This window comes from Pseudonaja textilis, chromosome 1, assembly GCF_049901715.1.
Source record: "Pseudonaja textilis isolate UNSWEBS1 chromosome 1, rPseTex1.2, whole genome shotgun sequence".
NCBI classification, from domain to species: domain Eukaryota; kingdom Metazoa; phylum Chordata; class Lepidosauria; order Squamata; family Elapidae; genus Pseudonaja; species Pseudonaja textilis.
Genome location: NC_141990.1, coordinates 159,484,799 through 159,501,314, shown reverse-complemented (window position 1 = coordinate 159,501,314; position 16,516 = coordinate 159,484,799). Strand labels below are relative to the sequence as shown.

At 35.4% G+C, this 16,516-nt stretch overlaps 1 protein-coding gene across 1 annotated transcript; it reads left to right on the top strand.

Annotated features, from left to right (window-relative positions):
• Positions 1–563: 563 nt before the first annotated feature.
• Positions 564–16,198, top strand: POFUT2 (protein O-fucosyltransferase 2). Its single transcript, XM_026707694.2, has 9 exons — positions 564–759; positions 4,213–4,463; positions 4,999–5,143; positions 6,461–6,568; positions 7,947–8,013; positions 9,155–9,280; positions 11,803–11,983; positions 14,829–14,952; positions 15,326–16,198. The coding sequence occupies exons 1-9, from the start codon at positions 608–610 to the stop codon at positions 15,477–15,479; spliced, it is 1,308 nt and encodes a 435-aa protein (XP_026563479.1). The 5' UTR covers positions 564–607; the 3' UTR covers positions 15,480–16,198.
• The last annotated feature ends 318 nt before the right edge of the window (positions 16,199–16,516 follow it).

The following is a 16,516-nucleotide window of genomic DNA, read 5'->3' as shown; positions in this document are numbered from 1 at the left end:
TTTTGCTAGAAAATCTACTAGTCAGGCCAGCAAAACGCTTTGAAAATTCCTAATTGCCCTCCTGTCCTGCTTCCTATTCTACTTTCACCATCACTGCTGCTGCTCCCTCTTGAAAACGGTGTTGGCCAGATACATAGTTGAACTGCTTCAGGACCAAAGTGCTGTTTTCCACTCCTACCCAACCTGTTGCACACCCAAAAATGAACCCAGTAATATCCTCTGCCACTGAAGGTCACAATTATAACCCCTCTACGATGAGTCACGTTCCAAATGTTGCTTTTGGTTATTTTTTTCCGAGAAGAAAACAACAGTAGTGAAAATCATCACAGTTCCTTAAGCGTGTTGTGCACTACCGAGCAAAGGAACCCTGTAATTCTCCCTTTGTAACTGCCCCAGAAGAGAAGAACAAAAGGCTGTAAGGTGGATTCCATATTGTGAGTTAGGGTTTAACGTCCGGCACTCGAAAACGCCGGTGTACGCCCATTTCTCCGTCAAGCACAACAGCCTCGTCTTCCAAAATTCAAGCCAGGTTTTCCATCGGACTTTCTCCTCTGCCCGCCTCCAGCCCAACTAAGCCCGCCCCTTCTCTCGGTAGCAGAAGCCGCAGATGGCGCTACGCTGGAGCTGGGGGTTTCTCCGTCTGTCTCCCGTCCTGGTTTTTTTGGTTCTCGCCGCCGCCCAGGCGCCCTTCGAAGCCTTCCAGGCGGGCCACAGCGCCTCCTCCCTGCCCGCCGCTGCTGTGGCGGCGCCTTTCAGACGGTGAGAGAAGCGGCGCAAGCGCCGGGCCCGAGGGGCGCGTTTGCAGCCTCCCCCCTCACTTCCTTGACTGACGGGTCTCGGAGGCAAAGGGGCCTAGGAGGTCACCCCCTGCCACTGAGGGAGCCTAGCCCGGGTTCTTCGGCCCCTTCCTTTTTTTGCAGTGAAGAAGCTCGAAGGAGCGCCCCCAAAAGACCCCTGCCTCGGTTTATGGGGATACGAGAGCACGGCCGAACTTGCTCCGCGTTGTGGCTCCTTGCCCCTGCCTGGTGGCTTGAATTCCTCAGGGTCTGATCGGTTCCCCCGCTCAGCCTTTTTCTTCTCTGGCTCTTGACCATTTCCTCAATGAGGGAGACTGTAACAGCCTCTTCAAAAGTCTGATTTGGACTCTTTTGTTTAATGTTAGTCTATTGAGGAAATTTTAAAGAAACTCAGCTGCTTTCCACCACCTCATCCTATCCTGAGAATTGCCTCTTCCAATAATAGTTGGGGTTGGAGGTGTTTGTATGCATAACAGCTAACTTAAAAGTGTCTCCCAAGAAGTACAGGTAGTCCTCAACTTATGACCATGATTGAGCCCAAATTTTCTGTTGCTAAATGAGACATTTCTTAAGTGAATTTTGCCCCATTTTGTGACTTTTCTTGTTATAGTTGATAAGTGAATCACTGCAGTTGTTAAGTTAGTAACATAGTTGTTAATTGAATCTAGCTTCCCCATTGACTTACCAGAAGTATACAAAATGTAATTGATCACAGGACCTTGGTGATCATTGCAACAGTCATAAATATGAGTTAGTTGCCAAGCATCTGCATTGTGATCATGTGACTATGGGGACGCTACAATGGTTGTAAGTGTGAAAAAGGCTCACTCTTTTCAGTGCCATTATAACTTTGAATGGACACTAAATGAACTGTTATAACTCGACAACTACCTGAATTAACAATTCTTATCTTATATGATATAGACATACAGTGCACACTTAAAGGAGGTGGTTACAGTTAGTATGCAATAGCTTGTAATGAACATCTCCACTGAAACTTACAGAGATAGAACTGCATGCACATAAAGATGACAAATCCCACACTCAGTTCATATTGCTGTTTATCTGTTTGGGTAAGAATGTCTGGAAGCAAATAACCAAGCTCAGGGAGCACAGAGAGACTTAAATACTCATGAAAGCCAAGCTTATTGAGAGTAATAGGATACCTAGTAGTTTTGAACCAGCACTTTGCTGTAAAGTTGTAATCAGAGGAGGTAGCAGGATTTGAGGGGATGGGGTGGGAAGAAAAAGTACAAACTATTTCTTGGACTCTTCCCTAGTATAATCTCGTGGACAAGATATTGTAGAATAACTGGATAAAACAGTAAATGAGAAAGGACTTTTAGCATGTTATATTTAAGAAGGGGCTCTTAAATTGTTTGATGAGTATAGGATAAGTAAATACAAGAACAATGTTTCATTCAGTAATGAAAATAGCATGTCATTACTTGCAGTATAAGATATACACACACACACACACACACACACACACACACATACATATGTTTTCTTAAGTTTTCGTGGGTACTTACATGTATGGCATTCAGCTTTGTTCGGGTATTTTCCCACGTCATTATAGTTGTGCTTTTAAAGTTGTAGCAACGTTTTGGCAGAATCTCATCTGCCATCATTAGGCTTTTGTATTGTGTTCGTCTGTGACTTGTCTGGCAAACAAGACACACATAAAGACTGAACTATGTACCCTGACTAAAGTACTGAGAGCTAACGGCTTCCACAAAAGCAAAATCACCAGCTTGATCCACAAAAACACACTGAGACATAATGGAGACCTAGAAGTTGAACAGACCTATGGAACAGCTGTCCTGCCCTACAAAAGAGGTACTACAGACAAAATCAGTAAGATACTACACAGGCATCACATCAAGACTGCCTTCAAAACAGACAGGAAAATAGCAGCCATCCTAAGAAACCCCAAAGATAAAATTGACCTGGAAAACCAAGGCATATATGAAGTCCCCTGTGCATCATGCCCTGCCACATACATTGGACAGACCAATAGAAGAATAAGTACCCATCTGGATGAACACAAAACTGCAGTAAAAAATCTGGAACACACTTCCTCACTAGTCCAACACGTGAAAGCAACAGGTCGTAGCATTGACTTCAATGGCACCAAAACCCTAGCCACTATAGAAAACCCCAGCCACAGAGAAGCCATAGAGATTGAAAAAAGACCTGAAAGCATGAATAGAAGAGATGATTCCACCAGACTGTCAATTATCTGGAAGCCTGCACTCACAAACAAAAAACTCTCCACACCACAAGCCAGGAAAACACCTGGGCACAAACAGATCCCCCCGATACCTCCAGCTCAAACACACCCCAACCAGGCACCCAGATGATACCTAGCTTCCTAATAAATGATAGCCGTCCATTTACTCGGAGCCAAGCTGCACTAAAAGACTCCAATACAGGAACACAATGTTGCCAGCCAATCAAGACAAAAAAAGCCACAAAACAGACAGAAGATATTAGAAACACCAATCAAGCAGAACACAGAAAACTCCAGGACCAATAAACACAGACCAAGACTCCCAACCAATCAGGATGAAGAAAAAACCATTCTCACACAGCAGTAGGCTAGCCCCAAATTTAAAACAGAAATGGCTGTGAAAGTCTGACTCACAGATGAACACAATACAAAAGCCTGATGATGGCAGATGAGATTCTGCCGAAACGTTGCTACAACTTTAAAAGCACAACTACAATGACGTGGGAAAATACCCGAACAAAGCTGAATGAGATATAGATAGATACATACATACATACATATATACATACATACATACATACATATATATATATATACATACACACACACACACACACACACACACACACACATATATATATGTATATGTATATATGTATATGTGTGTGTGGGGGGGTATATATCTCAATACCACACTGGTAGCTACGATTACTAAATAATCACAAAGAGTGAGATTTTGAATGACTGAAAAGACAATTGTTTTTGTACAGATTATAGACAAGGATAGGAGACATAGACTTAATTAGCTGTCTTAGTGCAAAATATCTCTACACCAAAGCATACCCAGACAATGACAACCCTTCCAGTATACACAAACATTATTTATTGGGAGCTTTCTTAGCATTAGGAAGAAAAAAACCATGAAAGCATAAAAAGAAATGCAGTGGTTTTTATATATAACAATGGAGATTTATTTTTATATCATATAGTTGATGTTACATTAAGAGAAGCCATCATAGAATGTCAAAGCAGCATGTCACTTTATTCAACTATTATTTTGTAAATGTCTGAATTCATAATCATTCCAAAATATAGTTGCTTTGCTTTTTCTCTTCTTTAAAATTGAAATGATTATAAATCATGGTTTAATAATAGTTTATTTGTAATATTTATTTTCTCTAGGTATCTTTTGTATGATGTTAATCCACCTGAAGGTTTCAACCTACGTAGAGATGTATTCATACGAATTGCATCTCTTCTAAAGACATTATTGAAGACTGAAGCATGGGTGTTGGTTCTGCCTCCATGGGGACGTCTTTATCATTGGCAAACTCCTAAAATTCATCAAGTCCAAATTCCTTGGTCCAAATTTTTTGATGTGACAAGCCTCAATAAAAACATACAAGTTATTGAATATGAACAATTTCTTGCAGGTAACATATGCTTTAGAAGAACCAATGATATGAAACCTTAGTATAGTTTCATCTGGCTTTTTCTATGCATTAAGATAGGTGAGCTGTATTAAGATACTATTTCTGTATTTAAATTCTATGCACATCTTTTAACTTTCTGTACAATCATATGCATTCCCCATTTAAAACTTTTGGTAACTATTTGCACTGTTGAAAAGCACTATGATTGCAGGTAAAGTTTATGAATTTAGTGGTTACAGGCTTGTTACATGTGTGGAGAGAGAGAGAGAGAATACAATTTTATTAACTTTACAAATGCTTTGGAATTTTCTTTCTGATGTAAGATATTTGGCTCTCCCCTTAAACATAAATAGACTCCATTTCAAATTCTTCTATTCAAACCTCCGTTCCAAAAAGTATAAAATAACTAACTACTTTACAATCAGTGGTGTACTTTGTATCTACTGGCTACAGTGCCTTGGTTATGATTGTACATCTATTATCTGTAACAAGATATATGCTTATATTTGTGTACTGGTTTATGTTGAATTGTTAGAGTCAGGTGGTCCTTTTATTGATGAGATATATGTCCTGCAAAACTATGCTGAAGGATGGAAAGAGGGTACATGGGAGGAGAAGATTGATGAGAGACCATGCATTGACCAGCATATGTATTCAACAGACAAAGATAAATACTACAGGTATATTAATCTTTATAGTTATTAACAGTCTCTACGAAAAATAATTTCCAACCATATTTTCTGGGGAGGAGGAAAGTAACAGAACAAGAAGAGCAACAGGAAGGGATGGATGTAGGCTATTGGGGTGTTAAAAGTCCTCATCTTCTTATATTAATAGATAAATGGAAACAGCATTGTATAGGAGATATATTATCTAGGTAATAACTCCCTGTTGATAGCCAATGGTTGCAGCAGTTTACAGATTTTTATAATTTGTCAAGTCTGTTCCTAAGCAATTCACAATCCAAATCAAAGATCAGTAGTATGACATTCCAGGTCTATTTATTGTCCCAAAAATGTTCAGAGACCCACCACCACCACCAACAGCACTCTTAATTTCATGTGGCAATTTAATTGTGAAAACAATTCCCTGTTATTTTGTTATATGAAACGTGAAACTATTAGCCTTGAAACAGACTTAACACAGCTTTTCAAAATTCATTCCAAAAACTGACAAGATAAAATGTCATCCCAACTTACAGACTATCCTACTGAGCATCCATATTCCACAAATTGCAGCCTTCTTTTTCTCCTATCATCTGGTCTTCTACTTCTCCACTTTGTCCATTTGGAAGCCAAAACAGTTTTTCTGCCATGATCATATCAGAAAACAAAATGAAATGACACTAGTTAATTACTTAAATTTGACTGTTTTTAATAAACAATGTTCTTTCTTCAGTGTGGTCATCTTTCATTTAATTGCCTTAATGAATTAGAAAAAATGGGGGGAAAATCCATGTGAAATAGATAGCAGTTTTATCTATAAAAAGTCAGGGAATTGATGGACAGGGGAAGATATGCAAAACCAAAGAAGAATATAAAATAAATGTGGTTCCTGTACTATGCTTCCTAAAAAAAGGAACCAACTTCTCCTCGGAGGATTCAAATTTGTACTGTTTTCAGAAAATGAATAGTAATTTTTTAAAAAGTGGAATTAGACTTTCCTGTTCTTTGTTTTAAACTTTGTTTAAAGCTCATAAAGTATTTTTCCTTTTAATTAACTTGTAATGCAGTTTTGTTTGTTTTTACCCATACTCACTATTCTCTTCAACTGATTTATTGTAATCCATTATTAAAGAATTTTTGAACTTTTTATTTTAAGAAAGTATTAAAGTAGTACTTTATACTACAATTTTAACTGTATGTTTTACTTCATGCCATAACATTTTAACAAGTTACTGTTGAGTTATCAACTTATATTGAGTTATTATCAAGATTTATTTCAGATTTATTATTACTTTGTATTCATGAAACTATTAACTCTTCTTGTTTTTATAGGGGGTGGTTCTGGGGTTATGAAGAAACTCGGGGCCTTAAAGTGGTTTGTTTATCTGTCCAAGGTTCTGCTTCTGTTGTAGCCCCTTTGCTTTTAAATTCATCCAGCAGGTGAGACTTCCTGAATTATTTTTTTATTCCATATATTTACCATATCATTTTAGCTTAGAAGAAGAAAGTAGGGAATTTTATGTTTTCTCATGCATCAAACTTACTAATATTGAGAGTATTTATTATCCCAATTTACAACTATTGTAAAGGGAAAATAATATAAATTGGAAATTGAGGCTGGGGAGCATGTTTTGGATTTGTGAATCTTTCTTGTGGTTATAACAGAATAACAGAGTTAAAAGGGACCTTGGAGGTCTTCTAGTCCAACCTCCTACTCAGACTGGAAACCTTATACCATTTCAGACAAATGGTTGTGCAGTCTGTTCTTAAAAACTTCCAATGTTGAAGCACCCACAAATTCTGGAGCACTTATGAAGAGTGCTTTATATTCTGCAACAAAACTTGAATCCCATTTGTAATTCCACTAACGATGACAAAAAGGGTATTGTTGGAATTTTAAATTTTAGTTAATATCAGAAATAGTTTTTCTTAGAGCAGTTGAATGTAGCTATATGATAAAATAGAAATGTTACTATTTAGCTATATGGTAAAGTTGAAACTTTACCATATAGTTAAAATGCTTGTTCGACTTAGGTAATTATTCTTCAAATTTAGCTTCAAATGATCCTAAATAAAAAAATTTCATCAGTGGATTGGACACTAGACAGGATGGACAGCCTATGATCAGAATGAGTTCCAAAGCCCACCATTCTATACTGTTTAAGTATACTGGCTTAAAGCAATGGGTGTTTGGAAATGTATCATCTAGAGGGTTTCAGATCTAAGAAATACATTATATTAAAGTAAGTGGTATTGCCATGTATATCATTCACTCAGAAGTCATGGGTTCCAGATTTTGGACACATTATGTAAACCTATTTAAAGTAACTTCATTCAAAATTTGTTTTCCCAGATAAAGATAATGACAAGGATAATATAGATGTATGCAGTCCTGTTTTTTAATAGTTTTGAAATTTATATTTATTGCAATATATTTTTGTTGAGATCTTAAAAAGTTAAGCAAGTTAGTTAATAAGTAAGTTAGCATGAGTGTTCTGGTTAGTAGAAGGTGTAAATATTTCAAATTTAGTGAAAGACCTTATCAGTTTGAAGTTAAGTAAGTCAATTTTAAGGTTAAAGTTTAAGTTTAAAACAGTTTGGAATTCAGCCTGGTTTTAATTTAGATAGGAGAGCAGAAAGTAACAGGGCTATAGGCTAGATTGGAAAGTTAAAAAAAGATCCCCCAAAAGGAAAAATAAATCTACTTCCATACTGTTATTAAGAAACTGCTTTGGGTACATAGTAAATACTTGTGGAGCTCACAGAGGAAAACTGCCTTAATGTATTTTTACCTTACTTAGTTTTCTCATTTTAATAGGTCAGTGATGTTAGACAGAGCTGAACATCTTCTTCATGATCATTATGGTGGCAAAGACTACTGGAATGTGAGAATAACAATTTTATTTATATTATCTGCATAATAATCGATAGTTATTTTAATAAACAATTTGTTAAATATTATTTTTTATTTATGAGAACCAAATACTCCCATTCTATGATTAGCTATGCATTAGCCTTAGCAACTGCTTATAATTAACCATATCTCAGTTGTAATTATTTTATTTTATTCTATAGCACATAAAATTCCAAAATTCAAAATGCACCCATTGCTTTAAGGAATTTAGGGAATATCTGTAATTAAAATCCATTTAAGAAAATGCCTGTAGTATTCTGCATTCAGTGCATTTTTCATTCAGTGCATCTTTCAGTAGTTAGAATGCAGTATTGCAGGCTAACTGTGCCCACAGGCTGGAGTTCGACCATGACAGGCTCAAGGTTGACTCAGCCTTCCAGGGTTGGTAAAATGAAAGACCCAGATTTTTGAGAGCAATCAGCTGGCACTGTAAACCGTTCAGAATACTGTAAAGCACTATGCAGTGCTATAAGTCTAAGTACTATTGCTATTGCTCATTAGAACCTTGTTTTGTATAATCAGAAGATATGTACTACACCTGAATTTTTCTGCTTTTTTCAGTTGAATTCCTTTAAGCATTCCCATAAAAATTGAAGTGTTTCCACTGAAAGGAGATCTTTTTTCTTCATCAATTGTTAGAACTTCTAATTTATCCAAACATGTCCCACTGCAAGCTTGTGGTTTAAATTGTTCTTAGATTAATGTATGTATTTGTAACTGCTAATGTAATGAACTGCAATTTAACAGAGGCCTGTCTAACTCGTGATCTAAGGGCCACATGGACCTGGACAGGTAGTAATATGGCCCGGAAGATTGTAAACTTTTAACATTATGTGATTTATATACAATAATTATATTACATATTTTATATACTCAGGATAATTCCTATTCACTTGGTGTAGCCCAGGCAAATCAAAACTTTGATCACCCATGATTTAACAAGAAACCACTATTTTTTTTAAAAAAAAAACAGCTCAGAAACTATCAGCCTTACTGATAAAACAATTATTTCTTTCATTTCATTTTCCTATAATTTTGTGTATTCTAGGAGACCTTTGTAATTATGCTGAAATAAATAAACTAGTTCTCAATAACATTTTTATGTCAAACAGACTCGGCGAAGTATGGTGTTTGCCAAACACCTCCGTGTGGTGGGAGACATGTTTAGAGCTAAATATTTAAATTCTTCTGATGAAAAGGACAGAACATGGTACTCTGAAGATTGGAGAAATATGAAAGTAATGTAATTTAAGTAATGTACAGATTGATTTTGAATTTAACAATTTTGCAAGCCTTCATTTTTTTTATGTTCACTGGTCACTAAAATTCAGGTAGATCACTTAAACTGTAAGATATAGAAAGTGGGACTGGATTAATGTTTTATGGATGAAGAGTATATTAAATATTTCTTGTACTTGCTCCAAATTTTCTCAGTACCACTTATATTTCTATGGAAGGATCTTGCCCCGTTTCAGTGATATAATGGAGTAGATATTTCAAAAGAGATAATTAAGTCAAACATAATTTAAAAATCATAATAAAATTCTGACAGGAATTATAATTAAAAGGAGAGGCTCATGGATTAACCTCATGGCTCCTTTCTATCCTGAATCACCTACCACTTGAAAACTGACCCTTAGCAATTCAAGAGCAGCAAAACTCACCATGTACAGTGGTAAAACATTTACTTATTTTTTCAATAATGAAAAGGGAATAAGTCCAATGGTTTTATTTATACCCTCAATGACCATATACCTTATTTGATTTTCTATTGATGTTTGGAGTTAGGATTTATGAGTAATATATGAGCAATATACAATGAAAAAATAGCAATGACTCAACATAAATGTGTTATTTACCAAAACATTGTTCCTATTGTTGAAGACATGCACTTTCCCTGAAAGTGAATGTTACAATTAGCAGTATGCGAGGAACAGTCAGGGCAACTTCAGGTGCTCTGAGTTTTCCAGCTGTAATGACCAAGCATTTGTGGCATGCTTTCCTATCATTTTGAAATGAGAAGTGTACCAAAATTGTTGCACAAACTTTAAAATAGACTTTTAAAATATACTCCTCCTTATCCCAGTGGTGGGGACAGAAAATCTCAGTCTCATGCAGCATCATTGCCTACAAGTGACCTGCAATTATTTAAAAAACCGTTAATCCCAGTCATCAAAGGCTGCCCACTCCTCCCACTCTTGTCCTAAACTAAATAAATGTAGGCTTTAATATGTCTGTTCATGATAACCAAATAAACTTTTCTTCTTTTGAAACAGAGTATAAATTGCTAGGCTGCTGTGTATTTCATTTAAATCTTTAATTCTAGAAGTTCATTATAGGTGATGCCTTTTCTTTTGGATATTTATGCTCTTGTCAGAAAAATAGTTCAAGAAGGAATTCTACTGTTTGAGTTCTTTATTGTTTTATTAGAAAAGGATTTGTCTTAAGGACATGTTAACAGACTGCTATCAGTTCTGTGGCAGTTATAATTACAACAAGGAAAGTAGAAAGCATTTTATTATTTAATAACATTTTAAACTTCTGAAATGAAGTTTATCCAATAATAGATGCTTAAAAACTATATTGTTTAAAAATGTTTATGGTAAAAGAGAGAGAGAGAGAGACTGAATGCTTCTTCTGTCTGATGGAAGGAGATTAGTTTGGCACAAGCAAGATTAAATAAAGGCAGCATTCAAAATTAGAATCCAAAACTAGAACACAAAAGTGCCATAATTTTCTCATTCTCTGCGAAGATTAAGTACCATTTTTCTATTTTCCTTAAGAAAGTAATACAATTTTGTGAATATGTAAGTAGAATCCTTTTAGAAGAGTCTCTCTACCATATTTTTCAATGGCCAAGTTTCTCTAAATTTTTCATTTGGTTATGAATTAAGAAATTGAACGAAGATTAATCTGCAGTGTTAGAATGCACCCTTATTCAGAAGACCATGCAATGCAAGACTAGGATTATCTGTGGAAGCAAAAAAAGAAGACCATGCCGGGTAGATACTTGCGAGAAGTGTTCATATAATGCTTACAAGAAATCAGATAGACAGCCTTGATTCAAAAGATATCACTCTGTTGATATGATTTTGTTAACTTTGAATAATGTGGCACATATTGCTGGATTCCAGTGCAGAATTATTGCAAAATCTTATGGCTTTCAGCTCTGGAAATACACACATCTGCTGAAGGACTCATTCTTCTATCAAAGGCAATATATTTAGGCCTGTTACTATTGAAGACTGTATATGAAAAGCAGCCTATATCTGAACACATCCCAACCACACTTAACTGATAAGAGTATATATAGCTGGGTAGAAGTGCCTGCATTGCTGAAGAGTGAACAGCAATATCACTTGCTGTTTCTTACTAGCAATTGATTATGACATTTTTACATTACCCTTACAATTGAAAGTGGTTTACATAATAAATAATATACATATATTATGTATACATGGGACTAAGTAGATGCAATCCTTTATAAAGGATTTCTCTATTAAATATGTATATTTATATATTTGGGAGCAATATACAGAGTTCCCTAGTTGAAGCTATTGTTAAAAAATTGTATATAAACCTAGTATGTACATTAATAATTTATGAATATTGAAAGTTTTATCAAATAGACTTTTACTAAATGTATCAAATTTATCCTTAAGCAGTGTTAAAGAAAATACGTTAAAGAGTAGAGATGTATTCTTACTGAATCAATGCCATTTTATTTCAATTTCAGCATGTACTGGTTCTTATGTGCTAGGTAAAATTGGGCACAGCCACTGGTGGCCCATATCTTGGTGTGCATCTCAGGCGAAAAGACTTCATCTGGGGTCACAGAAGTGATGTGCCCAGCATTCAGGGAGCTGTTAAGAAAATCCACAACCTCCTGAAGTTGTACAAGCTGGAGAAGGTTTTTGTAGCTACTGATGCCATCATGCAGGGTATGTATTCTTTTTTCTCTAATTAGCAAAATATTTTTGAATCTGTTACAAACAAAATGTTCGTTTAGCATTATACTGCACACATGAAACTATGCCAAAGATAAAATCATTGCTGGACAAAATATTTTACAAGATATATTTGAAATGTTTTAGGTTTAATCTAAGTAGAGGAGCATAAGAGACTACCATACCAGAGTTCTTTCCTGCTCCAACTGTTGTGAATCTTCCATTGCAAGTATGAGGCATAAAACTTACTGATGGTTCTGAGCAAACATTGGTTTATAATTTGAAGGACCTTTTCTATTGCTTTTCTTAAATAGATAAGTATTGTAAGTGCAACATTCCAATCTATGTGAATTTGCTCAATCTGATCAATAACTGTAAAGAGAGTTGCTGATATAAAAGCCATCAGTCCACGTTTCTCTTTATTATATCCAGTGGAATCAGGTCACATCCAAGTGCCACCTCCAGTTTCAGTTAGCCAATCAAATCCACCCCTTTGGCAAATTCCACCAATCCAAGTAGGTCTGTCAGATCATTGGATAAATTGCTAGCAGTATCAACCTTGCTGTTTTAAGTTCTTGAAATATCTTTCCCATGATTCTGGAAGAATAAAATTATATAATAGACCTTCAATCAAACATACTAAGCATCAAAAAAGGAAAGATTTCTTAGTCATAACAGAACTGGAATTGTACTGCTTTCATGTTTTCTCTTTTTCATCCCAGGTTCATATGGGACATTTTGTCTTAAGAGATCTTGGCCAGAAAAATATTATTAATTCCATCTGTATATTTTAGGAGGGAGAAGTATCTTTGCCATCCTGCATTTTCTATAATAGAAAAATTAGAGGATGTGGCCTAAAGCATAAGTCCTATCTTATGTACTCTAGTTTAAAAGACTTCACTGATTCTTCTGAAAATATTTGACTGTAAATTCTCCACAAGAACAGTTGACAAGTTCTGTGGCAGTCCTGTACATACAGTTTAACCCAGCATATCCTCCGAGTAGAGTATAGATTGGAATAATATAGTCTCTTCAATTCTCAAAAATAAAGACAGAGAAAACAGCAAACTATTGGCAAGAGCTGATTTCTATCAAAGTATATGAAAACCTCAAATAAATGAGGGTATTTGTAGTGTTTATATCCACAGTTATGGATATTGCTGATTGGCAAAAGAAAGCTCAGGACTGTATTGGTTGGAAACATGCGGAAGTGGCCTTTATCCTAAAGTGGATAGACAGTGGCTAAAATGATAATGATGATGATGATATCCACAGTTAACAGTAAGGAAATATGCTGCTAGCAGCTGTGCTTTGTTTTATGCACACTGCAATTGTTTGAGCTATTGAAGGTATTTAAAAATGCATTGGTGTTTTTCTTTATGTCCTACACTTGATAAATTGCAGCCTTCTTCAATTGTGATTCATCAAACTCGTGATGTCACGGCGGCATCATATAACATATTGGGACTTTTTTCCCCTTCGCTAAACTGGGTGGGGGCAGGGCCAGTACATGACGCATTCGGCCCACGGGCCATGAGTTTGACACCCCTGTTCTACCTCGTCTTGTTTGATTTTATTTATTTATTTAAGAAAGACATGGGTTCACTGCCATGAAAGATTCTGTTAATTCTTTTGGAATAATTTGTGAGAAATACATCCTCATATTTATCAATTTAAGTGGCAAAGAGGAGCTTGGAAATGTAAATGAAATTCATCTTGTCAAGAGATGACTAGGAAAAAAGCTAAATTAGAGTCCAAATTTTGGAAGCAAATTTAAATGGCTTGTTTAGTTTTGCGTGCAATGACTATATAATCATTTTTGCTGCAGCCACCTCTTTTCATTCAGCTGGTTCATTGCTGTTTGAAATGCCACCTGTGAAGATTGTAAAATTCTTGAAACATTTGTGTTTGAATTAGGAAAAAAACTGCTACATGTTAGTGCTGATAACTTACATCCTTCTTTTTCTTTTTGTAGTTCTTGAATTACTTTCTTCCACAATCTGAGATTGTCAATTTTTGTTTTAATATCATTCAAAGATATGAATATTTCAGTTTCTTCCATTAGAAAACGTGCCATCCATTCCTACCTATTCTGTGTAGAAGTCATGGAGATACTGAGATTAGGAGTATTTGTAGCCAAGCCAATAGAACAACTTCTTTATGATGCCCTTCTCCAATTTTGCACCAGTGTGAGGGACCCTGTGGATACTTGGTGGGGCAGGATGGGAGGGAGATATGTGGAGGCCAGTACCACATTTCTGAGGTCAGTCATAAGACCGAAACCACCTAAATTTTGTGCACATACCTGCAGGGGCGCTACATCTACCATAAGTTTGAAACTTTGTCATAAGTAGCTTTGGGAGATCCATCATAATTTTGAATGGCTGCTAAGCAACTGATAATAAGTTGAGGACTATCTGTACTATATGATCACATTTTCCTTCCCTTTTGGTTCAAAACTAATTCAAGAAGCAGAACTCACACATTTTGTTAAGACAACATTTAGAGACTGATGTTCAAATATTCTTCCATGAGTACATTATTAGCCTTTTGTTGCAACGGTCCAACTTTGATATATCCGTAGATCTTCATTGATTGAAAGGTTCCAGGCTTTAGCAATATACATTTTAAAAAGCATTTTAAAAGAAAGAAAATGAAGAGAAAAGTATACATTATAAAATGAAAAAGCAGAAAAAGAAAAGTATTTTTACAATACTTTGCTGCATTGTTTTCCTTTGATTAAAATCTTTAAATAGGCAAAAAAGATAATTTTGTTTTAATATGTTGGGTAAGATGAAATTTGCCACTTGAAGAATGTTGATTGAATGTATTTTTTCAGAGGTTGAACAATTAAAAGCACTTCTTCCAGAGATGGTGAGATTTGAACCTACTTGGGAGGAAATAGATCTCTACAAAGATGGAGGAATAGCAATTATTGACCAATGGATATGTGCACATGCCAGGTATCGCGCTCTCTCTCTCTCTCCCTTCCTCCCTCTCTCCTATTCAAAATGAAACTTTTCATAGAGCATTTGAAGTAGGAATTCACACACTTGGTTGTAATGCTTGGATTTGGTGTATTTGCTTTATTTTTTTATCATGGTCACTTTATTATTTTGTATTGATGGGTGTGTGGATAAATCTAATACATGTATATATTTGGCAAGACCAAATCATTTTATTATTCCCATAGCATTAACGGAGTTACCTTGAGATAAAATGGGTGGCCAATAAATTTTACAAATAAATGAATAATGGATAATAATAATGGAAAACTGATAGCAAAAATTTTTAGGAATATGTTTTTTTTTATCCACTGATATTTTCTCTTCACAGATATTTTATAGGAACCTCAGTCTCAACATTTTCTTTCCGCATTCATGAAGAAAGAGAAATTCTGGGATTTGATCCCAAAACCACTTACAACAGATTTTGTGGAGATGATGAGAAAACCTGTGAACAGCCAACTCACTGGAAAATTGAATATTAATATATTCAATCAGTGGAACTACAGCTGCCACTTCACCAAAGAAATTAAACAATTATTTTTGTGGAAAGAAATTGATTTTAAATCTTTCCCTTTTTCACTGTTTTTGGTGATAAATGTGAATGGTGCTACGGTAGTTTATTTCTTAAACTATTTACAGTGGTCGGTATTATGGGCTGTAATTAAAAAAAGCCCCAAGATGTTCAGTCCTCTAACCAAACCTTCAAGTTGGACCAGTTCACTTAATCCACTACTTTGCTTTACCAGGAGACCCAGCAAAAATGGCCATTAGAAGCCCTCAAATGGCATGGCAGCTTGGCTGAGCTGAACCTTTGGAACTACAAATCCCTGAACACCTTGCAAAACAGCCAAAATCAGTCATGGCTTTGCTCAAAGGAAAAAATTCTTCAAGGATTCATACAATTTCTAGTTTTAACTCTTCTGAGAAGTCACATGGTTGTCACCAATTTAAATCTAATCGGATAATATGTTCTAAAGCAATTAAATTGTTTCTAAAAGGGTTTTGCTGGAATTAATTTTGTTTACAAATACAAAGTATGTTAGATATAACTAAATGAAGTGTGTAAGAACTTGCAATTCCATTTTATTTGTGAACTGAGAAGAAGGTACAAAGTGTGTGTGGCTAAACAGAGGTTGGATGTCCTAGTGAAGTTGATTATATGAGAAATATTAAATTGGTCTAAATTGGTCTCTTTCATTTATGTCATCTTTTTCCTCAAGTTAATTTACTAAACTATGCCTTGCTATCCATATTTGTCTCAGAAAATCAAATGTAAACTTACCAGTTTATTATGAGTAACAGAATTGTTTTACCTTTGTATAAAAAGATACATTGTTGGATAAGGTAGGTGTCTTAGCTGATATTATAAAAATAAGATTATACCTTTTCATATCAATTGCAGTTATCTGCATCCATTTTCTAGTAATCTTGGCATTCTTTATAATTTAGCACAAACATAAAAAAGAAATGGGCAAGGTATAACAAGTCAACTGTGGCATTAGAGTTAAAGCAAAATGAG

Bases quoted from the DNA above. Each gene is read 5' to 3' on its own strand.
- POFUT2 (XM_026707694.2), top strand. From the start codon at position 608: ATGGCGCTACGCTGGAGCTGGGGGTTTCTCCGTCTGTCTCCCGTCCTG. The intron at 11,984-14,828 runs GTATGTATTCTT...GTATTTTTTCAG, and splicing joins TACTGATGCCATCATGCAGG to AGGTTGAACAATTAAAAGCA. The intron at 14,953-15,325 runs GTATCGCGCTCT...TTCTCTTCACAG, and splicing joins TGGATATGTGCACATGCCAG to ATATTTTATAGGAACCTCAG.